A 20,873-nucleotide genomic window follows, 5' to 3' on the forward strand; every position below is an offset into this window, starting at 1 on the left:
AGTGGGAGGTTTAATTTTTTATTCCGCTATTGGCAGTTGACTGTTTTGGTTGCTAACATTCGATATAACTGAGCCAATGATTGACAACCATTGATTGATACTAACTATCCATTAGTTACCATGCAAAATAGGAAAATAACTACAACGCAAGGATGTTTTGCGTTATTAGTCGTAACTATTTTCTTTGCTTACACTACGTTAAAGGGCCCCGACTAAAGTCACAATATTTTTAAGGCTAAGTTCATGAGAAGCTGAGCTTTCCTTAATAACGTAAACAGTTAATAGCACATATAATATTCAGTTGTTAGTACGGCGATTGTCTTTAGCTCCGTTTTGTTTTTCTTACATAACAGACATTCATGTTGGGTCAATGAGAATACCTGCGCACAGTGTGTTACATTCTACTGTTCGAATTCATACCCGTGGTGCGATGTTGTTCATTAGATTACAGGTTATTATGATTCACAACACCGGTTTGATTGGTCGACAGACTTTGGGTTTAGGCGAGTTGGCATTTTGTTGCTCGAGAATTAAAAACGTTACTTGACCCTGTATCTTCGGCGACAGCTGCGTCCTGAACGAACAGTAGCAGCAGCAGCCCCAATAACGAAGTCGAGTTACCGTAGAAATTATATTAGCGCTGTCAGGGCTCTATTTGCCTTGGGCTCCGGTGGCGGCCCCTTGGCTGTCTATTATGTAACAACGCAGCGAGTGTTCGATAAATAAAGCTGTTGTGATAAGCCCTTGTTGTTAGGTGAAAGTTCGAGCGGCGGCGAGGTTAGCGATCGAAGGCTCATGAGGAACGTCTGTTGCAAGTTGCATCATTGAGATAGGCACAGGTGTAAATGATTTGCTTGCGTATTATTGGAAGGGATGCTACTAGCTCGGAACAGTTGTACTATCACTTAATCTCATCTCTCATCCCCAACAGCGACATATCATTTCACTGTCATAAAATTATTCGATTTTATTAGTATGCATATGTAGTTTGCCTAGCTCTTCTATTTCCCATAATTTATGGCAGGTCAATCGTTAAGTTGTGGAATAATTATTTAACAGAACCCAAACTAACCGCTGATACGTGGCTTTTACGTACGTATGGCTCATAGAAAGTAGATTCGTGATTAGAGTTTGGATTAAGATTAATCTGATTTAATTATTGTTAAGACAAAGCTACATATTAGCTGGTACCCGGTAAATGATCTTAAAAAAAGATATTAAACAGATACTAAATATCTGTAAACATTAGCAGTTGTTATTCGAAAGAGCGCCTACGTTTTTGTTAGTGGCTCAATAAAGGGCGATAGCTGCTTTTACCCAGTTATGGAGACAATTATACATGGACCCTGAAAACTGGTCAAATAGAAATCTGAAGGATAAAGATAAACAAAGCGATATATGTGAAGATTCTGTAAAATATTGTTGTTGCAAGTATTTTTTAGAATTTTTATTTGCAAATGCAAATAATTTGGTCAAAGAAAATTGCAGAGCCCTCCATTCGAAATGTGACAACATCCATTGAATTTCGTAGAGTTGGCGAATAAGTAAAACTCAAATTTCATCATTTTTCTGTACGTCTGTATTGGTCGAGGTTCTGAGCTACTTCATATGACCCGCTATTCTTTCATGTTTTTAGCGTATCCGTGTCTCACGTCCAATCGAATTCAGAGGAGATGTCCAAATATTTGAAGTGGGGCTAATTTTATTAGGTAATAAACCATTGAGACAATAATTTAGAACTCAGTTAGGAATTTCCATTAAAAATAGCATGGTTTTAGCTACTTACTTTTACCCCGTTTTTAAAAACGACTACTATAACATTATAGTCGTTTGAACAATATTAAATGCTCTTGCTCATAACAGAATAGAAGCACTGCTTTTTCAAAAAAAATATTGATAAAATGTCCGTTCGTTTTTGGCTAAAGGCCGAAAATGGCGTCACACTCGCTTTCGTGCCTGCTATCTGATTTTAGAACGATTTCATGTAGGTCATACCGGGTAATTTTAGATGTGCTTATTGGAAATGAGAAAGCTAAAGAACTGCCTCAAAAACATCTTTATTGGAAATGAGAACGCTAAGGAATTGCCCCAAAAACACCTTAACGCAGTCAAAGAAAAAATAGATTTGCTCAAACGCAATATTAAGGTTATGGCATGACAAAAGCCGAATCGCCTGAATATCGCTTACGTAACGCTCTCTATCAAAACAGGCCTGATTTTTAGAAAAACAAAGCGTAAATAAGCAATAATGCACCAGCACTCACTTTCCCTACCTTTTCGATATATTCTTGCAGAAAAAGTCGATGTCGCCTTAGCTTTCCTTTTTACCACATTTAGCCTCCTCTGATTTAGCCTTCTCTTCCTTAAGCGTGCCGAATTGGGCAGAGCGGATTCCCCATACCTTTTTGACTCAGTAGAATATTTACCGAGGTTGAATTTATTTTGTACTTGTTATTTAGGAAATGCATCTGGCGCTGACTCATGACAATGAATATTATGGTTTTGGCAATTAATAATATGCTTATTTTCGTGAAATAATAAGTATAAACAACTATGTGCAGTAATCATACAGCAAAATAAAAGCATAATGTGAATTTATTTTTGCTTATTTTTGATGCAGGGCATCGAATTAATAAAAATGGTTTAAAAGTAGGCTGTTTCTTCCCAGGTATTATTTATTACCTTCAGGAAGATCTGATAAAATTTTTTCTATCTTTTTACCCTGACGATCTGCGATAGAGTATGGATTAACAATTCGATATTTTCATTGGCACTTTCAGACGGGACAAAGTTTCATTATCCACAACCAGAACCGTTTTGCAAAGGATGTCCTTCCAAATTTCTTCAAGCACAACAATATGGCATCGTTTATTCGGCAGTTAAATATGTGTAAGTCCTAAATTTTTTTTAATACAACCACTGTTATTACGATTAGGTTGGAACATAGTGATAGCCGCATCTTTAAAACGACGCCTGTCTCTTCGAGCTTCTTACCGTTTCTTTACTACTATTCTGAATGCTGCTTAGAAACGCATTTTCTGTTCTACAAGCTAATAATCGTTCTGAAGTGTGCGTAATTCTATTTTGATTCAGACTTTAAAGGCCAACATTGTAATGCACTTTTTTGTTTAGTTTTTAACTATTACATTTGCAAATGTTTGCATATGCAGTTTAGTTGTGGCAACAGAAAAACGCAATGGACAAAACTACAGCGCCAGGCTAAAGTGCTTTGCGAGCGCATAAGTAGGCCGTTCCACTGCACCGACTATATTCTCCAGACTTGGCTTACTACCTTTCCCGACACTGGTGAATGCAGTTTGTAACGATAATGAAAGGGATTCTAAAAAACAAATTTTTAACACCGTATCAGAGATGTTTGAGGGTCCGGAGTCATAAACGTTAGTTCCAAGATGTAAGAAAGTCGTAGAGGATGAGGGCGAATACATCATAAATCGATTTATAAAGATGCTGTGTGTTGTGACATAGAAAAACGGGGTAATTTCAGCAAGTAATAATGCTAATAGAATATTTTATTTTGATGACTACAGCAAAGTAGCTGTAAAAGAGATATAAGTAAGGTTGAATATAACCGATCATTAAAGTATTGTAGGATAACTGTAAAGTTAACAGAGTGATTAGGTGGCAGCAGCACGCCGTTAGATCAAGTGTAGCATCAATTAAAACAGGCAAATAGAAAAACTACGACGAGAATTGTTACAACATTCAGATATGAGAACGGGACAGTTGCAAAAACTGCAGAAAGACAATTCGCAAAATAATAACTGTGACTTTGTATGATCTACGCTAGGCTGCTACAGCAAATCATATTAATTAAATTAACGGTAATTCAATTAAAGTCGAAGCCTACATGTCATTCTAGGTTATTATTGCTATTAACTTTTCTCAGATATGTAATGTTGTATGCGTTAATTCTGGATCTCACGGATATAGGTGGTTACACGGAAGTACGGAACCTGTTCGTACGACCTTCCTACGTCCAGCTAAAATAATTTGGATTATTTTGGGTGGGTTGGGGGCCCGGGCATTGTCATCGATTTTTGAGTTCGATCATTTTAAGTTGGTTAGCAGTCGTATTTCTCTTCGTTAGGCCCGTTCCTCTTTCCCGCTTCCTTTCTGTAGTCTCAAATATTTTTGCAAACCTCGGTACCTAATTAGGATTTACGCTGGATAGTTAGTGATGGCTGATGATTTCTGTTAAACTGTTTGATCAAAACAGGTATAAAGCGACAGGTCTGCCTCCGTTCCCTCTGGTAAGGTGTTCCACTCCAATCCATCGTAGTTTAGTCTCCTGTTCCTTTTTTATTTAATGCTAAAGCATTCTAAAATTTGGTGCTTCCTTTGATGAGTCTTAGCCACCGTATTAGTCATGAAAAGACTATTACAGCATAGATTTCTCTGATGACTTTCGTATTACTAGGAGTCTTTGCACTTTCATCGCCCTGACATGGTTTTTCTTTTGTCTTATCGCAATGGGCCCTTACGCGCGTACTGTGGGTAGCACGATAGATGTGGCTAATCTTGCTTCTGCTTTTCTGCCCCTACTATCGGCGAGATTTCTGCTAAATTACTCCCCACTTCCGTTACGTTCTTTCTTAGCTATTTTATCAATGTGGGGGCCTTTTGTGATTGTTCAATCAACCCCAACGTCTAGTAGATAGATTAATTGGTTTTGCTTTTGATTAGTATTTCCGCTTCGCTCCTTTACGTGCACATCCATTATCAATTTCTAGAATACTTTGGCTGGTATGACAAATTCTCTCTTTCCACGAATCCGCGATGGCCCTGTTACTAACGTGGGGTGCGATCAGTCTTTGAGTATAGAGCATGAACCATTCTGAGCTAGGGATTTGAAAGCGCCGTCAGTCTACTATGTAGGATGCCGCTAAGAGCCATCCCAACGATACCTAGTGTACAGATAACACGATGTATTGTGAGAGAGGCTCACCAGATCTTCAACTGGAAGCCAAAGTGGCCGTTTTTTTGTTTCAAAGGGTACCATCTCTCTTGTCATATCTTGCTTATTATAAATCTAGAAGGCTTTCAGCTTCTCGTAAGGGAGGACCTCCACCGCTTCGACCTTCTCTTCAGTTCATACGCTTTATTGTTAAGAAGCCTTTTCATCATCGGCTCGATCCTCTTCTTACGGCTTCAGGGAACCCTTAATCTTTTCACATTGTCCATTGGAGAGCTGGTGTTCAGTAACTAGAAAACAGCTTGGTGACGGCAACGGTGATGATGATTTGGTCAGTTTACCGATGATGATCACGTAGGGCCTATCCCGCATTTTGTTCTCCACATTTTTTCATACTTCTTTATGCTTTCTACTTTTGCTTTTGTTGACATCTTTGTGAGTTTCGCTCCTTTTGTTGAAGTAGTAGCCATACCTTTTTTCAAGTGTAAATGTATTTTGTCCTTGCTTTGTTGTAGACCTATCTACGAGTCACGATGCCTTTTGTCAATCAATATTTTTTCAAAGTTTAATGTCTTGAGTGCGTCTTCATCAAATCTGTCAGTGACTGTTAATTTCTCATGAATATGAACTAAAGGTTGACGTTAAGAGGGTCATGTCTTACTGGCCTTTTTCCCGGCCCAGTTTTTTCTCATTTCTTTTCCCTGCTTGTCAAAAAAACCATGTATTCCTGTAGTCGGGCAGCTAAAGACTATATGTCAATTTTTGATTTTTGCTCTAAACCACATCTTTTTCGTGCCTTATGTCTTTAAGGTCATGTTGGGGATGAGTCAGAGCCTTGCGTCATCATCTATGCCACTAAAGCAGATCTAATTTTACTTGCATGTTGGTCACATCTTTTTCGCTTTCATAAAAATTAGCGTATGTAACCTCTATCGTTTTGCTTCAAATGAGTTATAGGCCTCTTAATTATTAGTACTGCTACAAATGAAATCATTTCCCATCTTTGCTGAAAAAATTTGTCTCCATTTACGAGCCTTGCATTTTCGTGTTTTTACTTCAGATGGATTTCGGAAAATGGTAAATATCGACAGTGGCGGTTTAAAGGGCACCAAAGACGATATTGAGTTCTATCACAACTTCTTCGTACGCGACCAAGAATCCATGTTGGAGTTTATTAAAAGGAAGGCAACCTCACATACGAGGGTAAGTTTAACCACATCAAATAAGCTCTTGTATAAGTATTTAAACAGAGTGTCCTGAAAAATGTATACACGGCTTGAGTAGTACTAACTTCAGTCTTTACTTACATATAATTAATATTTAAATTGTGAAAGAGTTTACATAAAATGTGTAATTTTTCCTCATATTGCGGCTGCTCAAAGTTATTATTGTTTTGGTCAATGCACTTTTGATAACGGTGGGGTATTGATTGACAAGCGTCAACAAACATTTTATTTGGTGGTGTGGCGCACTCTTGCTCAATTATGGCTTTTAAATTTTCCAGTGTCGTCGATTTTCTGGCATAGACTTTATCTTTAAGGTATCCCCACAAGAAAAGTCCATTGCCATCGGGTCTAGGAACAGGCAGGGTGTTCTATGGAACGTCCTCGTCCAACCCATCTGTTTGGAAGATTCTCGTCAAGATATGCTCTTACGTCACGATGATAATGTGCAGGAACTCCGTCCTGCTGGAAATAAAATGCGCCGTCTCCACAAAGTCCTCCTTAATGTGTGGTAAAACAGCTCTTGCAGTAAATTCAAGTATTTGGCACCAGTCACTACACTGTCAAAAAAAGGTCCAAAGTCCTTTGCTTGAAATACCAGCCACACTTTAATTTCTGGTAAATTTACTGGTGTTTCTGCGTAACACGTCAATTTACAGTTGTCCTATAAGTGAAGTATGTCGATTAATTATGCCATTGAATGTAGCCTCATCGCTCCAAACAATCTTTCGCGAAAACTGTGCATCTTACTCTAATTTTTCCAAGTATTATTAGCAAAATTGTTTTCTTCGAGCCGGATCATCTTCATTGATAGCATGTACCATTGTTGGAATGTAACTTTTCCATTTACAACGTCTTAAAATGCGATGGACGCCTGATTTGTTAATGCCAAGCTTACGACTTGATTGTCTTACAATAACTTTCCAGTACACTTGCTTGGCTGGTGAAGCTCGTTGACGTTTTTCGTCTTCCGGAACGTTGTATATGAACATCTGGAACAATTCCGTCTATTTCAAACTTATCTTTTATCCGAGTAGTTGTAAGCCGCGTGGATGGATTTGCCTGAAACTCCCTGCTATATTGTCTTTGTACTTCTGCTACATTTTTATACCTCCGATAGTATTAAAAACAAATTTTACTTGTTCAAAGTTAACTCTTGTCCATTCATTATTTTCCAATTAATTACACTCAGACAAAAAAAACAATCGGAAAGTTATAACTCGTTAAACAGTGTATACATTTTTTTGGGACACACGTTGGTACGTCCCGTTGCATATTCTGTCGTATTTGATCGCTAGCTGTAAAGTATGGTCAATTGCTGATAGCAAGTGTGCGCGTAGAATTTTCAGAATTAAGCATAACGTGTTCTTCCTTTTCCGTCGTCTTCTAAAATCGCGCTACGTTTGAAACAAAAAACAGACACCGACAGCGTCTAGAAACCGTTATTTTCAAATAATTTTATATGTATAATTGCTATTTCTAAACGAACTATAAAGGATAGTGATATTCGTCTAATCATGTCATCGTGCGTTCCCTAGCGACTGATTTATACGAGTAAAAAAATTGAATTAACTATTTCTATTACTTTCTTTTCATACACATTCATAGACTGGCCCAGGGAACGGAAACACTGCAGGAACTAATGCTTCCGGCGGGGGGGATGAGCTTCGAAACGAGCTGGTTCGCGAGTTGCTTACGGACGTCAACCAAATTCAAGTAAACGGAAGACATAACCGTTACATTTTTTATTTTTTGCATATACTGAACTCCGTATCTCGCATTGAACATGTAGTCGTGCTGCAGACAAACCCATATGTCGTATTCGTAGTGATGTCTCTCTTGGTTGAGCTTAAATCTCATGCTCCAAATACGAGTGGCCACACGCAGACTTTATAGGTTTACATATTCACGTCTTTCGATGGTTCGATTGGCTCTTACGCTTCTCCATGTTACAGGGAAAACAAGAACAGTTGGATTCACAGCTCATTATGATGAAACGTGAAAATGAGGCTTTATGGCGGGAAGTCGCTTTTCTTCGGCGGAAGCATCGGGAGCAGCAGCAGATTGTTGAAAAACTCATTCGTTTCCTCGTAACGCTGGTCCATCAGGCCCGAGGAGGACCGAAGGACAATAACATTTCAATGAAACGAAAGCATACGTTGATGATTGACGAAGGTGGCAAAGTTCGCAAAACATTTCAAGGGCCAGTTCGATCCAAGGTAAAAACAGCACAAATTGCTAGTGATTGAAAAGAAGGTTGCGGCAATTTATACGATCTTCCAATTCTTCACAGATTTCTTATATTTCTAGTTCTTTTGTTGAACAGACCAAACATCCTGACGCTTGGACGTGGTTGGGGTGATTTCTTGTCAATCTAAAGATTACCTTTGTATTTTTGCTGTTTGTTTGGAAATATATATGAACATAGAAAACTAACGTTAAAATGTCTATAATCTTTTACTTTCAGGCAATGCCAACGGACTCTGGTATAACTGAGATCGACTGCGAGGATGAACCGATCGTCAAAGACGTCACAAATGATCACAACTCTCCAGTAGCCGTGCGTACCGGTAATGGCCTTGGTATTATTTCCACTCAAGCCATGGAATCCAGTAAAGACAGCAAGCAGCTCCGAGTATCCCAAGGCAAAGTAATGCCCTCTACGCAAATGGTACGTTAAATCTATCTGTGTTTTGTTAAGCTATAGGTTATATTGTACTACCAGGCTTACAATGTTGTGCCCAAAAACGCAACTATATATATATATATATAATATATATATATATGAGAGAGAGAGAGAGAGAGAGAGAGAGAGGTACAGGAAGTAACTGTGCAATGCCCCAAGACTTGTATTTGTTATCCTAACAAAATAGACTAACTCACTAAGTACAGAATTTAATGGACCAGTGTACTGGTTGAATGTTTTGGTCACATTATTAAGACTGTCGTTCAATTTTTATTAATTTATTTTTTTATTGAATTTATTTTTAACTTCTCTCCCACTGTTATACCTTCCAGAGACCTTTATTGAGCCTTGTCAACCCTGTTTTCTTAAATTTTTCAGGAGATGCTGATAACGTCTCCAGCATCGATCGACACTGCCCTCTGCGATGCGGCCGACGAAGTGCAGTTGTGTGATAATCTATTCGACAGCGACATTGTTCTATCACCTTCCTTGGCTGATGCGCAGCTCCCAGCTGACACAGACTCGACTGCTCCTTCAACCGCACTAGTTCTGAATGAGCCTTCGTCAACTGCAGTTGCGACTGCAAGAACAGCTAATGCTGCGGTAAAATCAACGGCCTCGACAGCTTCCGGTGACACGGCTGGCAGGACCATAGACGCCAACCTTGAGGATGTCCTTAATGTTCCTTTCGAAGAGGAAGAAGTTATATCCTCATCACCGCCACCTTCGCTTTCAGTGTTGAATACGCCAGTAGTGGAATGGTCTGATTCTGAGCCAGGCCCGAGCAGAACGTCGGTCAACGCTAGCGGCAATAACGGCAAAGGCATGGAGGTGGCAATCCAGAATCCTCTAAAAGTATCGAACGCGGCCGATGTAGATGGAAAACTCACAGCTGTTAGTCAAAAGTAAGGTTTTCATCGGTCTGAAAGAGTAATAAAAATCTTTTTTGAATGTTTTTTTAACTTTTGTTTATGCTTACTATCCAATACCAATCATTAATCTGACTAATACAATTATACCTTGGCGAGGCGAAGCAATATCTAGACCCTTTTTTTTTATCGGTGCGATGCACTGCCCACTGGTGTCCGGAAATCCCTTCCGTTAACCAGTCCTGTCTTGATTTGTTTTAAAATAAATCGTGGCAATGGTGTCTTTGCGATATCTGCTCTGTAATCTGCGCATGAACGCTAGCGGAGGCTTGCCGAAAGCGGCCGTCCTGCTACCCCCAGCTGTTGGTCGCGGAAATGGTACGGGCGTTCTAGGAGGCCTGGCCGGCCACCTTAAAAGCGCCGCAGGTTCCACAAGCGAAACTACCGATCAACATTTCGCAGGACCTCCGACCGGAAAACCTCACGTTGTCAACGAAAAATACACGTTGGTCATAAACAGTTTGCTAGCACCTTTCTAGATCGCAATGCTCAATATAAGTGATGAAGTAAACGCGTACTTTGTTAACCGAGCCCCGCTATCTTAGTACGAAACAACAAGCGAATAAGTGGCCTGATATAGAACAGAAAAGCCAATAAGCTGCAAAAATAAACATGTTTTCTTTTCATAGGTAATCAAACCAAATTGCATGATCTTAACTCTGAAAGGTTCATAATCGGATTTCGGTAAATTCGCAAAAAATCGATGATGTTATGTGCCTTTTATGAAGTTATACGATGCGCACACGCAAAAACTTGTCGAAGAATCATAATGACAGTCATATGAACATTTTTAAAGACAGTTTTTTGTTTTTGCCCTACTTAGGTTACTACATTAACAATAGGTGAGTGGAAATTATAACGTTATGTGTTCAGCTGGGCGTACCTTCTGCAGGAGCTTGTGCGCATGCACATCTCCTCTTTTTCGAAGAGGGATACGATGGCAGAGCACAACTTCGGTAACAACTTGTGACCGAATTTTTTCAAGAAGCAAGAAAGCCCATGAACTGACTCCTATTCCATTAGCCACAATGTTTATAGAGGTTACTTACGAGGTACGCTAAAGCTCTACGTAAAATTGAGAGAGCTGCCATGTTCAGTGGTGTACGTTTATGTTATCCTGGCGTGCTCACGTTCGTGAGATTATGTTTGATTGTTTGTTTGCAGGGAAAGTCTAAGTGAGCATTGTGACGGTGTGGAAACTGAATTAGACTGGTTGCAAGACCAAATCGTCGCAGGAGGACTTAATATAGATTCCAGCACGCTGTTGGGTGTAAGTTGGTGAATTATAGGGAAACCTATTCTTAGTCATTTCGTTATTATATCCATAAAGGGTAGGTGGAAATTACTGTTTACATAGTTGTGTAGATGTGAGGGCAGGGAACTGTCAAGAGGCTTTTATTTTTTACCTCAAATTTATTCTGTATCATTTAATAGACTTTCATAGTCGTTCATTTATTCGAGCATAAGGTAACTATTTTTTTAGATAAAATAATCAAATTTTTATCCTATAAAATTTCCAGTATCGAATATACCACCTATTAATTCATCTTCAAACTAGCAAATTTAAGTCAGCAAGTCGTTTCAGTAACGGACGACGTGATAGTTTTCAATATTAAATTCTAACATTTGTGCTGTGTTAACCATTGTAGACAGTAGTGCATTTAGTCTTCTGATAATTATCGTGGTACCCTATCATAATTGTTCTTCCGCTTTCATATACGGTTCTGCTTTTCAGCTGTTTAGTACCGATGATATGTTGCCCAATCTCACGTCGGATGTAACCAATGTCGGAGGATCTAGCGGGGGTAACAATTCACAGGTTGTCACTTATCAGACGCCCTCATTTCTTGACCTCATTTCGCCAGACGAGCCTGTCGACGAGAGTGAGGTGAAGCTTAAGTAAATGTATTAAATTCTGCTTGGCCGCTCGTTCGCCTGCAGCCAGAAAGATATCATCGGTGGTCTCGGTTTGCAAGGGCTTATCGCCTTCATCATCGACAATCTTCAACTGTACCGATGATGCCGACACTGAACTGTATATTCGTGGTCTACTGCTACTTCCACAACCTCATCTCTATGAGTCTTCAGATTGCAACTGATGACACCTAAATATAAATAGTAGCTTTTTTTTGGTCTACAGCTTTTGGCTGTTTTTTGGCGACACTTAGTTATTGCCATGACGCTTCCATGAGTTGTGCTTAAACAAAGATGAAAATGCTATACAACAAAACCCAATTAAAGACTGAAGCTTGACACTGAAGGGAGCAAAAAATAGGGATTAAGTATGACAAGTATATTGTTCAAAACCCTGAATCCAGTTGCAGCTTGTTGAGGTAATTTTGGGGATAACAAAAGAAGTCAATTGTTGTTATTATCCGTGGTCCTATTAATAGATTACATAAATTAAAATTATTTGAGTTCACTTGACATCAGCGAAGTGATAAGCGAAGCGTAAATGATAAGCATTTGTCCCGTGGCGCGCAAGTTTCGTTTCGATACAGGTGTACTTTGATTCGCAAAAATTATGAAGAAAGCCGATTGCTAACATATTCGAATATTCAGATGCACTTATATAGGAACTCTCATTTTCACAAAAATATCAAGTTTGCAAGAATGCATTCACCTGGCGTTAGGTACATGTTGTGAGCTGAACGATTTTGCTGGGCAGCACAGGGATTATTTCAGTGCTGGCGATTTTGATCTAACGCTATCAGGTCAGAAAGAAAATTTAGTGGCTAGATAAATGTGCTTTCTGCGGCCGTCAAAATACGCGCCAAATAATTTGTATTTTGTTGTCTGCTAGCGACTGGTTTGTTTTCTTTGTCAGACGAGCCGGTTCCCTTTCGTGCAGGCTGTTTATGTTGCGAACTGAACGGTTCACGAAACTCATCGAAAAAGAAGGCGGAAGTTGATTGGATACAGTATCAATGATGTTGTAGAATTACAAGTACGAACACAGAGAAAGATCGTCTAATTTAGAAAAAGAAAAACTGGTAATTAATGCTACCACGTACCATCACGTAGGACGTTTACGCTTCCTTTGTCAATCTTGAAGGTGCCTAATTATTATTATACCTTTACGTTTAAGACTAACCAAATAGATGTTAACTACTGCTATGGAATATCGTTATTGTTACTATTACTATTAGATACCATACTGCTTATTATTGTCATCTCATTTAAGGAATTATTGTTCGATGAAAAGAAGCGATGAGCTAACGCTGACAGTCTTGTGCAAATCCTAGCGGAATCCTATATTTATCTTTTCCGCGACTGATCATCATGCTCCGAAGTAGCGGTCAGATCGATCTGGATTGTTTAGCTAGGCATAGAACACCCACCACCTGTATGGAACAGGAAAGTGTCATTGCAATAAAATGAACTAACTATACCTTCTTAGCGCGCTGATGAGATCTATCAGATATCAGCGCAATGATACTCAAACCATGTTCTCTTATATATGGAAAAATTCAGTATATGGAAAAACTGTTGGTGAATCCGCCTTTAAGATGGAAAATTGGCCATTTAAGTAACAAACACGTTTGGGCTTTATTTCGTTTAAGTCGCTAATTTGCTAATAGCTCTGCTATTAGCCACGCCAAGCTGAGCACTGTGTTGTACTACTTTGTAAAACAAGCAATACGAACCGATTATAGGCGAAACGAACAATGAACTGCTTAAAAGCGGTAACTTAAACCGGGCATTAATTACACTGTTTATTAGCATTCGCCAAGCTTCTTATTGATGGTATGGTGACATATCAGGCCATGATTATAGGGTGGCAACTCATTTATACTGATTTGCTACTATCGGTCAATCGAGAGTATTGGAAACCGTCGTCTCAAAAAAACACGGTCAGTTTTTGTCCATTTTCAGCAATGGCGGGGGATGCTCATGCCGTACATTATGCTTTCTCAACAGTTCGATTAAGTTGCGTTGCCTTTAATTGAGCTCGATTTAGCTGTTAAACATAAAAACATTTAGTAGTATTATTATTTTTATCAATTTTATTATCGCAATAATATATTATCAGCGTTTCGAGAATTGAATCAATAAAGCGAACCAACCATTCATGTGCGTGGCGTAGTCTCTTTGCGATTTGCAGCGGCTCCGTATAACGGTTAGACTGTGCGTTGAGTGGTTATAACAACGACACATTTACTATGAGGTACCCAAGCCAGCTTAGACTAAATGACCTCATAGAAATCTGTTGGTCGAGCATCTGAAGCTTTAGTTGTATATGGATGTGGGTGCGTGCGTGGGTGTGTATCCGTGTGTGTGTATGTCTGGGCTTGGGCGTATGTGTGTGTGACAATGGGACATTCTAAAATTTATTTTTTTTGTGTTTTTTTATGCAACATCTCTGTCATCATACGATCCTTTGCTTCGTGTCTCGTCATTTGTAAGAATGTGTAAACTTCAATCTTCAATATTGTGATTCCAAAAATGCTGCGCTTACATAGCTTATTGTTCTACTATGTGAGATCAATATACAGCATCTGATATTGCGCACGTCAGGCTTTGGGGGCGGAAGAGGCGACGAGGCCGAAGTCATCTGTCAATCAGTATGGTATCGTAGACCTATATCGTAATGTGAAGTGTTCTTTTGATAATGATAGCTGTTATTATTTATCAATGTGGATTGTTGTTTGAACTAACGGTGTAGCGATCTTTACTTATACACTCTGTCGCCAAATTAGGCGTCAACCATTGTGAATGGAAGTGCTCAATGGTTAACTTGTGGATAAAGTCATTACAAGGTGAGTTTCATTAATTGAATCGTGATGGCAGTTATCGCGTTTTGTTTTGCAAAACAGAATTCGATACGTTTCTTTCTAATTATCTGAGACAGCTCCTTGTTTCCTTGTTAATTTATCCTCAGTTTTAGTTTGTACTAAATCTCATGCTTTATGTGATTTATCAAGATAGAACTTAAGCGATCGAGAGTAAGCACAATGAATATTGGCATGTGAGCGTCGGCCTTTTACAGAACTAAAAAAATTGGAAAGCTATTTGTCGACGAAGAAGCAATTACAAGCGTCGCAAACATGCGAACTCCTTGAAAGGTACCAATTGTGGTGCACCGATAGAAGTATAAAACAGAATGTGATTATTGGCGGACGTCTGTCGAGTCGACAAAACGGGCGTCGCTTGCGAATACCATCTTGGGCAGATTTTACAATTTGTTCTACGAAGAGATAATACGCGGAGGAAAAAAGAACACAGTTAGATATACTGAAGAGCTAAAAGTCAAATTTATATACTGATCCGTCGTTAGAGTCTATGGACGCTAACAGACGGCGTGCACTCCAAGAGTGCTAATGATATTACTTTGCCATCGAGAAAGTGTTCAGCTAGTAGGAACGGAGAGTTTATTGAATGGACGTAAACTTAAAGAAAAAATAGCTAAATACGGAGCAAAATATAATGTTAAATAGCACTAAAACACATAGATATAAAAACACCTAAACACATAGATATAAAAACAGACAGAACATTCGAACAAACGACACAAGCACCCATTAGACACACTAGTATATGGTCGCATTTTATGCATTAATGCATCATCCGTCATTCGAGATTTCCGCATTCTACTATACACACTCTATGCGTATGTAGCACTGTATTGCTAATATCCGCAGCGCTTAGATTATAATACTATTGTAGATAAAAAGATGAGCTTTCGTTTGAGGACAAATTATAGCGCTTATCTAAATGTACAAAGGAAACAGTTGTATATTGTTGAGATTGTTGAGAGTTGAATAAAAGCTCGAAAAACTTTAAAATTTTAAATGTTTTCATTAAAACGAGCATTTCAGTTGAATGTAAGCATTTTAATGATTTGGATATAAATATATCTCACAGATATATATGCAGTGAAAATGTTTATTGTGACAGCCTATCTGTTCTGTCAAATTGTACAGTCATTTTTGCGCTCTGAATACCAGTCGAATCGCTATGGACGAAAAATCTGCATGAATTCGGTTTATGTGTATCTATATCGATAGGTTTGGGGCGCGTAACACGCTTAAATAAACTAGCAACTTAACGTCTTGCTGTCAGCTAACTAGGTTTCATGAATAGGAAGGCCACTAAGTATCACCAAATCAGTCACGTAGAGGTAAATCCATCAAACGTTCAGCATTCCGAAACTCAGAACGAAAATCGGCTACTTAATCTCTAGTTAGCTTTTCGCAAGTTAACAATGAGTAAGGTCAGTTCGTAAAAATGAGAACTTTTCTAAGACGCTTCTCTTCTTTCTCAGCGCTTGAATGCAGTAGATATTGAGGCTGAAAACCATTAGACCTGTGCAGTGATGAGTTAAAAATGTGCCAAGCTTGAGCATTCTGTGATTGGCATTCTGTTTCCTATCTACTTTTTCAGCGTTGTTTTTTTCCTATTGATCAAGTGCCAATAATGGAATGATACGACTGAGGCAGAAATCGGTAAATTGGTGATAATGCTTCCTTAAGGAAGAAGGCTCGGAAGAAAAGTCTATACGGGTTAATATCCAGTAAGTCAGTCCTGTTCCACGACTAGACGTTTGCGTCTGTTTACTATATTGAGAATTCCTTTTCGAAGCGTCTTGCACAGTCGCATTCCTCAGATACTAAACTGAATTACGAACTGGGTACAAACACATGAACAGGCGCTATCGTTTGATAGTTCTGCATGCTAGCCGGTATATAGTAGGTATTTCTTATAGGAAAAGTAGGAAATAGAGAAGAGGTTGTAAATATCGAAAAAAAAAAAAAGCAGGTTGCCACTGTTATTCCTTCTGCTGTGTGAGACTTTGGTGATTGTTACTACTTAATTTTGTCCTTTTGAGTCTTCATATCTAGTCGAAAAAAGAGTGTAGTATCAAATGGAGGTTCGATATGTCTTTGTGGCAGCATCCGATACGAAGAAATTGTATCGAGCAGGTCCCGTGTTAAGATGTTACCTATAGCATATGGACTGCTTTAAAACTATATCAATTAGGACGGTAGGTGTTGAAAAGCAACCCTTTTAAATAAATCTTGACTTTAGCGGTGGAGCACAGGTGACATGAATGCGTATCTATCTGGCACGGCCAGTTTACTTCTGTAGATATGCAAAGATGACTTTGGAGGCCAAACAATAAGCAGGGCATACGCCAGTGTAAAATCAGAACCCTGAAATAGCACTCAATAACAATGCAATACCTGTTTTAGAAGGGACAGCTGAGAATCATCTACGTGGAAAGAGACTCCCAGAGGTCCCTTACTTATGGAATAAGATTCAGGTTCAAAAAGTAACCTAGACGCGAAAAGCTACTTGTTGCTGCAAATGGTAAAGAAAAAGTGTAAAATATTAAAAACTGACGAGTGTATATACAGTTGGTGATTAGAAGAACTGGACCTTCTAAAAATGTGTCTTAAAAGCGGGACATGATGACAAAGCCGCAACTTGCACTGAACTAACACCTTTGTGGAACAATGCTTCAAAACGTGCCAAGATGCACGTAACACGCATAGTCAGATTTAAAAAGATGTAACTCGCTTGCATAATTCATTTTATTTTGCTTTTGAAAACGACAATAGGCGTTAACAAAACTGTTATGATTTAATTTCAGTTAATTACATGTGGAGCTTAATCAACGATCGTTAGAATGTCAATAGGCATTTAATAGAATCAGATGTTCAGGTTTGTCAATTCTTTGTTTTTCTTAACAATTTGTTTCTTAGTAGCTTCCTACGAATATCTGAAGACGGCCAAAAATTCTTCCAAGGGGCTGGCGAGGTGTTTCTTTTCAGCCTTCTTTACAGGTCTCCTGTCAAACTTTGATAGTATATAAGCGCTTATTGTGGTAAAGCCGTCTTTCGAGTAATGGTCAGTGGTTTACCACTGCTTTACCACTCTTCGCCCTCCGGGTCATACTCCTCCACTTTGATCAAATCCGTGTCAGCTCAGCGTAGTCTCCCACCGCTGCTACAACCGCCTTCGTCCCTGTGCCGCAAACCAGGTCAAGTCCCCACGTATTTCTCCCACACCTTTCAATATTTATCTCTTCCTCTTTTCTCCCGCACCCTATTCTTTTCCCGCACTTCGGGCTTCTACCCCGAAATAGCCGTCGTTCACTCAAGTTTTGGTTTATTAATTAGAATAGTAGAAGCAATATACATATATATATATATATATTAACTTTTGTCCGAAACAACATACAGCTTCGTGTTGGCTAGGAACAAAAAAGAAGCATCGAAAGTAGGTTATTCCACTGATCCTGTAAAATATTACTACTGCCAAAAACATCATGTCATACAAAGTAACGATTCTAACATTTTCGATTTACGCTATGTCCGTAATAAGCATGTTCTTCTCTTCGCGGTTCTAGCAAAGTGGGAGGGACCCAGTTGTTGTAACCGTCGTGTCGTTATAGAGCAAAAAAATCCTGCTTTGATGGGTTGCATTTAACGATAGCAGTACAATTACAATAACAATAAAAGTATAAGAGAGATTTATATCGCCTAATGATATCTCGTATTGTCTGGTCTTCTTCGTGTATCTCTTTGAAATCGTTAAGTAAATGTCCCCTTGTATCGCACTTTTCTCCAACTGGCCAGCATAGTTCGCCTCCGGTCCTTTCCCCTTGGTCCGTTCAGACAACAAACCAATATTTACTATTCGTTTTTCGAGGGACCTGTTCGCGCGTCAGACGAGTGTTACCGGCGAGCTCGAAACGGCCCGGGTGCGCTTCGTTCACTAGCAAAGACGGGCTCACCCCAAGCCAGAACGTCGCTGGGGATACAAGAAAAGGGGGTCGTCGAAAACTGTGGTGCCCGTATCGTCGCGGTCGAGACCCTTTACAAAGCTATCGTCATTCGCCCTCTATAAAAATTCTGTCGAATAGTATTTTTAGTCCGCAGCAATGGCAGCGGTAGCGGTAAGATCGGTCGCAGTAGCCGCGGCCGCTATTGTTCTGTCCGCATCCGATGAGGCCCGAGGTCTTCTTATGTTTTGTCCCTTAAATCGCCTCCGCCGCGGTAATGTTTCCATACGCATGAGCCAACTCGTACGTTGGACAACTGGCGGACCAGCGTGCGTGGTCGCTATGCGTTTGGATTATAAAAAAAATGTGTACGCTCCGACGGAGCCTGATGGAAGGCTCCGTACGTTCGTTTAGAGCGAACGCTTCGCTGCTGTTATTTTTTTTTTGGCCCATAGAGTTGGGGGGAACATGCAGTGTAAAAGTGGCCTGCCTTGGCTTCAGATTGGTTACACAGAGCGTCGAGAAGCGAAATGAACGTGGATAGATGGAGTGTGCATAAGGAATTAAAGCGATAGTTTAGGAACTTTGTATGTGTGCACGTATGTTTCGAAAAAACCAGGCTGTTCCAGCACTGCAGTCGCTTGCCTACTCCCATTTCCTGCCAGTTTTGCGAGTTGCATTGGGCGTGTTCTATAATTGAGGACTTCGCCATGGAATGGGCTAATAGCATTCGTTGCAATGTACATATGTAGTATAAATGGTGCTGTCAACTTTCTGATCAGTTTTTTTCTATTAGCAACCACAGTGGTGACAGAAGAAAACCGAAGTTACTTCTCTAAGTGCGATTTTTTCAGCTCAGCAGTTGCGTGTTGAGCATATTGAAATGCGTGGCGTCGCTTGTATCGGCGACAGTGGTGGTAATGGTTGGACGGCGACAGTAGCAAAGCCACTGCGGCTGTCACTAGTCTGACGCTGCCATGTGTCTAGTAAACGACTAACGGACATTCTGAACTGCTATTAGCGACATTTGTATCGATGCAAGCTGAACACGATGGGTTCGTCTCCGCGCTTGGCCTATTCTGCCGCTAGTGACTCCGACGGCGGTTGTGCTGATGTCGTCACCATGACTCATCATAATTCATGCCCAATAGCATTGCAGAAATAGCTCAAGCGATTTTTAATTTTCATGTAGTAATCTTTACATGGAGCTCGGTTTTCTTTTATGAACTAGATTCATGAGAACCTCGATTCTTGTTTAAACGTCAGCTTCGTAGGGTTAGGGTAACACTTTGGTATTTTCGTAATTCTGTATAAAACTTGTGAGACATAATTGGAGTGGTTAAAACATATATCCCTTGGAATGCGTTGCCATGACACTGATAAGTGACCAGTACGATAACACGGTGGTTCGAATCTCAGCGTTGACAAACACCAGTACCAGTCATTTGTGAGAAAAAACAATCCTTATTTTTATAAACAATTAAGGTAGACAAAATACTTAGGGTTGCCACGCCGATTCATAGCTTTGGTACAGAATGCTGAAACCTAGCTTAGACTCCAAATTGGGATAAGTCCTCGATACTATACCTAAAAAATAGCTGATCCTAAAGATTTGACAACGCAAAAATAATTGAATGTGCTGGATAAATTACATATGCTTAGTGAAAAATAAAAAGACTTACAGTCACCTTTAATTCATGCTGGAACAAATTTGAAAAAGTGTAAGATTCTTCTGAGATCGTTGGTGGTTACTTATTTACCCTGAATTCAGATTCTGCAGACGCCGCAAGCGTTGCTAGGGGCCTTTTCCCCTCCAAATGATCTTTCAAGATGTGCTGATGCTCTGAAGTTTAGCCCGCCAATAGCAGACAAGAAGCCAAATGTAGCGCCGAGAGCCAAGTCAAGTGCCTGTCTCTAGCTGGAAAACCTCAGGCGTTTTATTTAAACTTATTAGCTCAATAATGTATCCTTCACGTAACGTCTACTAGGAAAAACATTCCCCATACGTTTGCCGATTAAAGAAAAGAAAGGTCAAACGATCACAAATCGTACCCGATATATATATAGAGTCGTTGTCAGCACTTTTGATCGCTGCTTGTAGTCGAGTCAAAACACTGTTGTGTTCGATGCAGGCACGATAGTAAATAAATCGATGAAATCTAGCGTAACCGGCCACCGTCGATGACCCCGGTATCCGAGGCGTGTGTCCATAGCGCGTGGTCTACGGGTGAAAAACGTTAGAGTGCTTAGGTGGATTGTTTTGTGATACTGATCGACTACGAGGAACCAACAGAATAAGCATTTGATTGAAGTTCGACCAAATGTTTCTGTAGCATAACGAGGAAGTGTTGCCGCATTTCCTCGTTATGCTATA

General features: G+C 39.7%; 1 protein-coding gene and 1 long non-coding RNA gene across 4 annotated transcripts; one reads left to right on the forward strand and one right to left on the reverse strand.

The window, feature by feature from the left end:
• Nucleotides 1–2,780: 2,780 nt before the first annotated feature.
• On the forward strand, nt 2,781–13,844 carry Hsf (Heat shock factor; the record flags this gene model as incomplete). 2 transcript variants are annotated; one of them, XM_022812016.2, is given in 9 exon segments in its annotated part: nt 2,781–2,889; nt 5,994–6,136; nt 7,765–7,872; nt 8,112–8,375; nt 8,624–8,827; nt 9,221–9,747; nt 10,034–10,216; nt 10,936–11,041; nt 11,507–13,844. In XM_022812016.2, coding segments are annotated over 9 exon segments (1,812 nt in total), but the record flags the coding sequence as incomplete, so codon positions are not given.
• A 1,367-nt stretch (nt 13,845–15,211) lies between these two features.
• On the reverse strand, nt 15,212–20,316 carry LOC147754951 (uncharacterized). Of its 2 annotated transcripts, none has more exons than XR_015329582.1 (2): nt 20,188–20,316; nt 15,212–17,968 (listed from the first exon to the last, which is right to left on the reverse strand). It is a non-coding gene; the product is annotated as an uncharacterized LOC147754951 (long non-coding RNA). The 2 variants fall into 2 exon arrangements; XR_015329583.1 differs by having other exon boundaries at nt 20,182–20,316.
• Between the last annotated feature and the right edge of the window lie 557 nt (nt 20,317–20,873).

The sequence above is a fragment of the Varroa destructor genome, unplaced genomic scaffold (assembly GCF_002443255.2).
Source record: "Varroa destructor unplaced genomic scaffold, Vdes_3.0 BEIS01000006.1, whole genome shotgun sequence".
Classification (NCBI taxonomy): Eukaryota; Metazoa; Arthropoda; class Arachnida; order Mesostigmata; family Varroidae; genus Varroa; species Varroa destructor.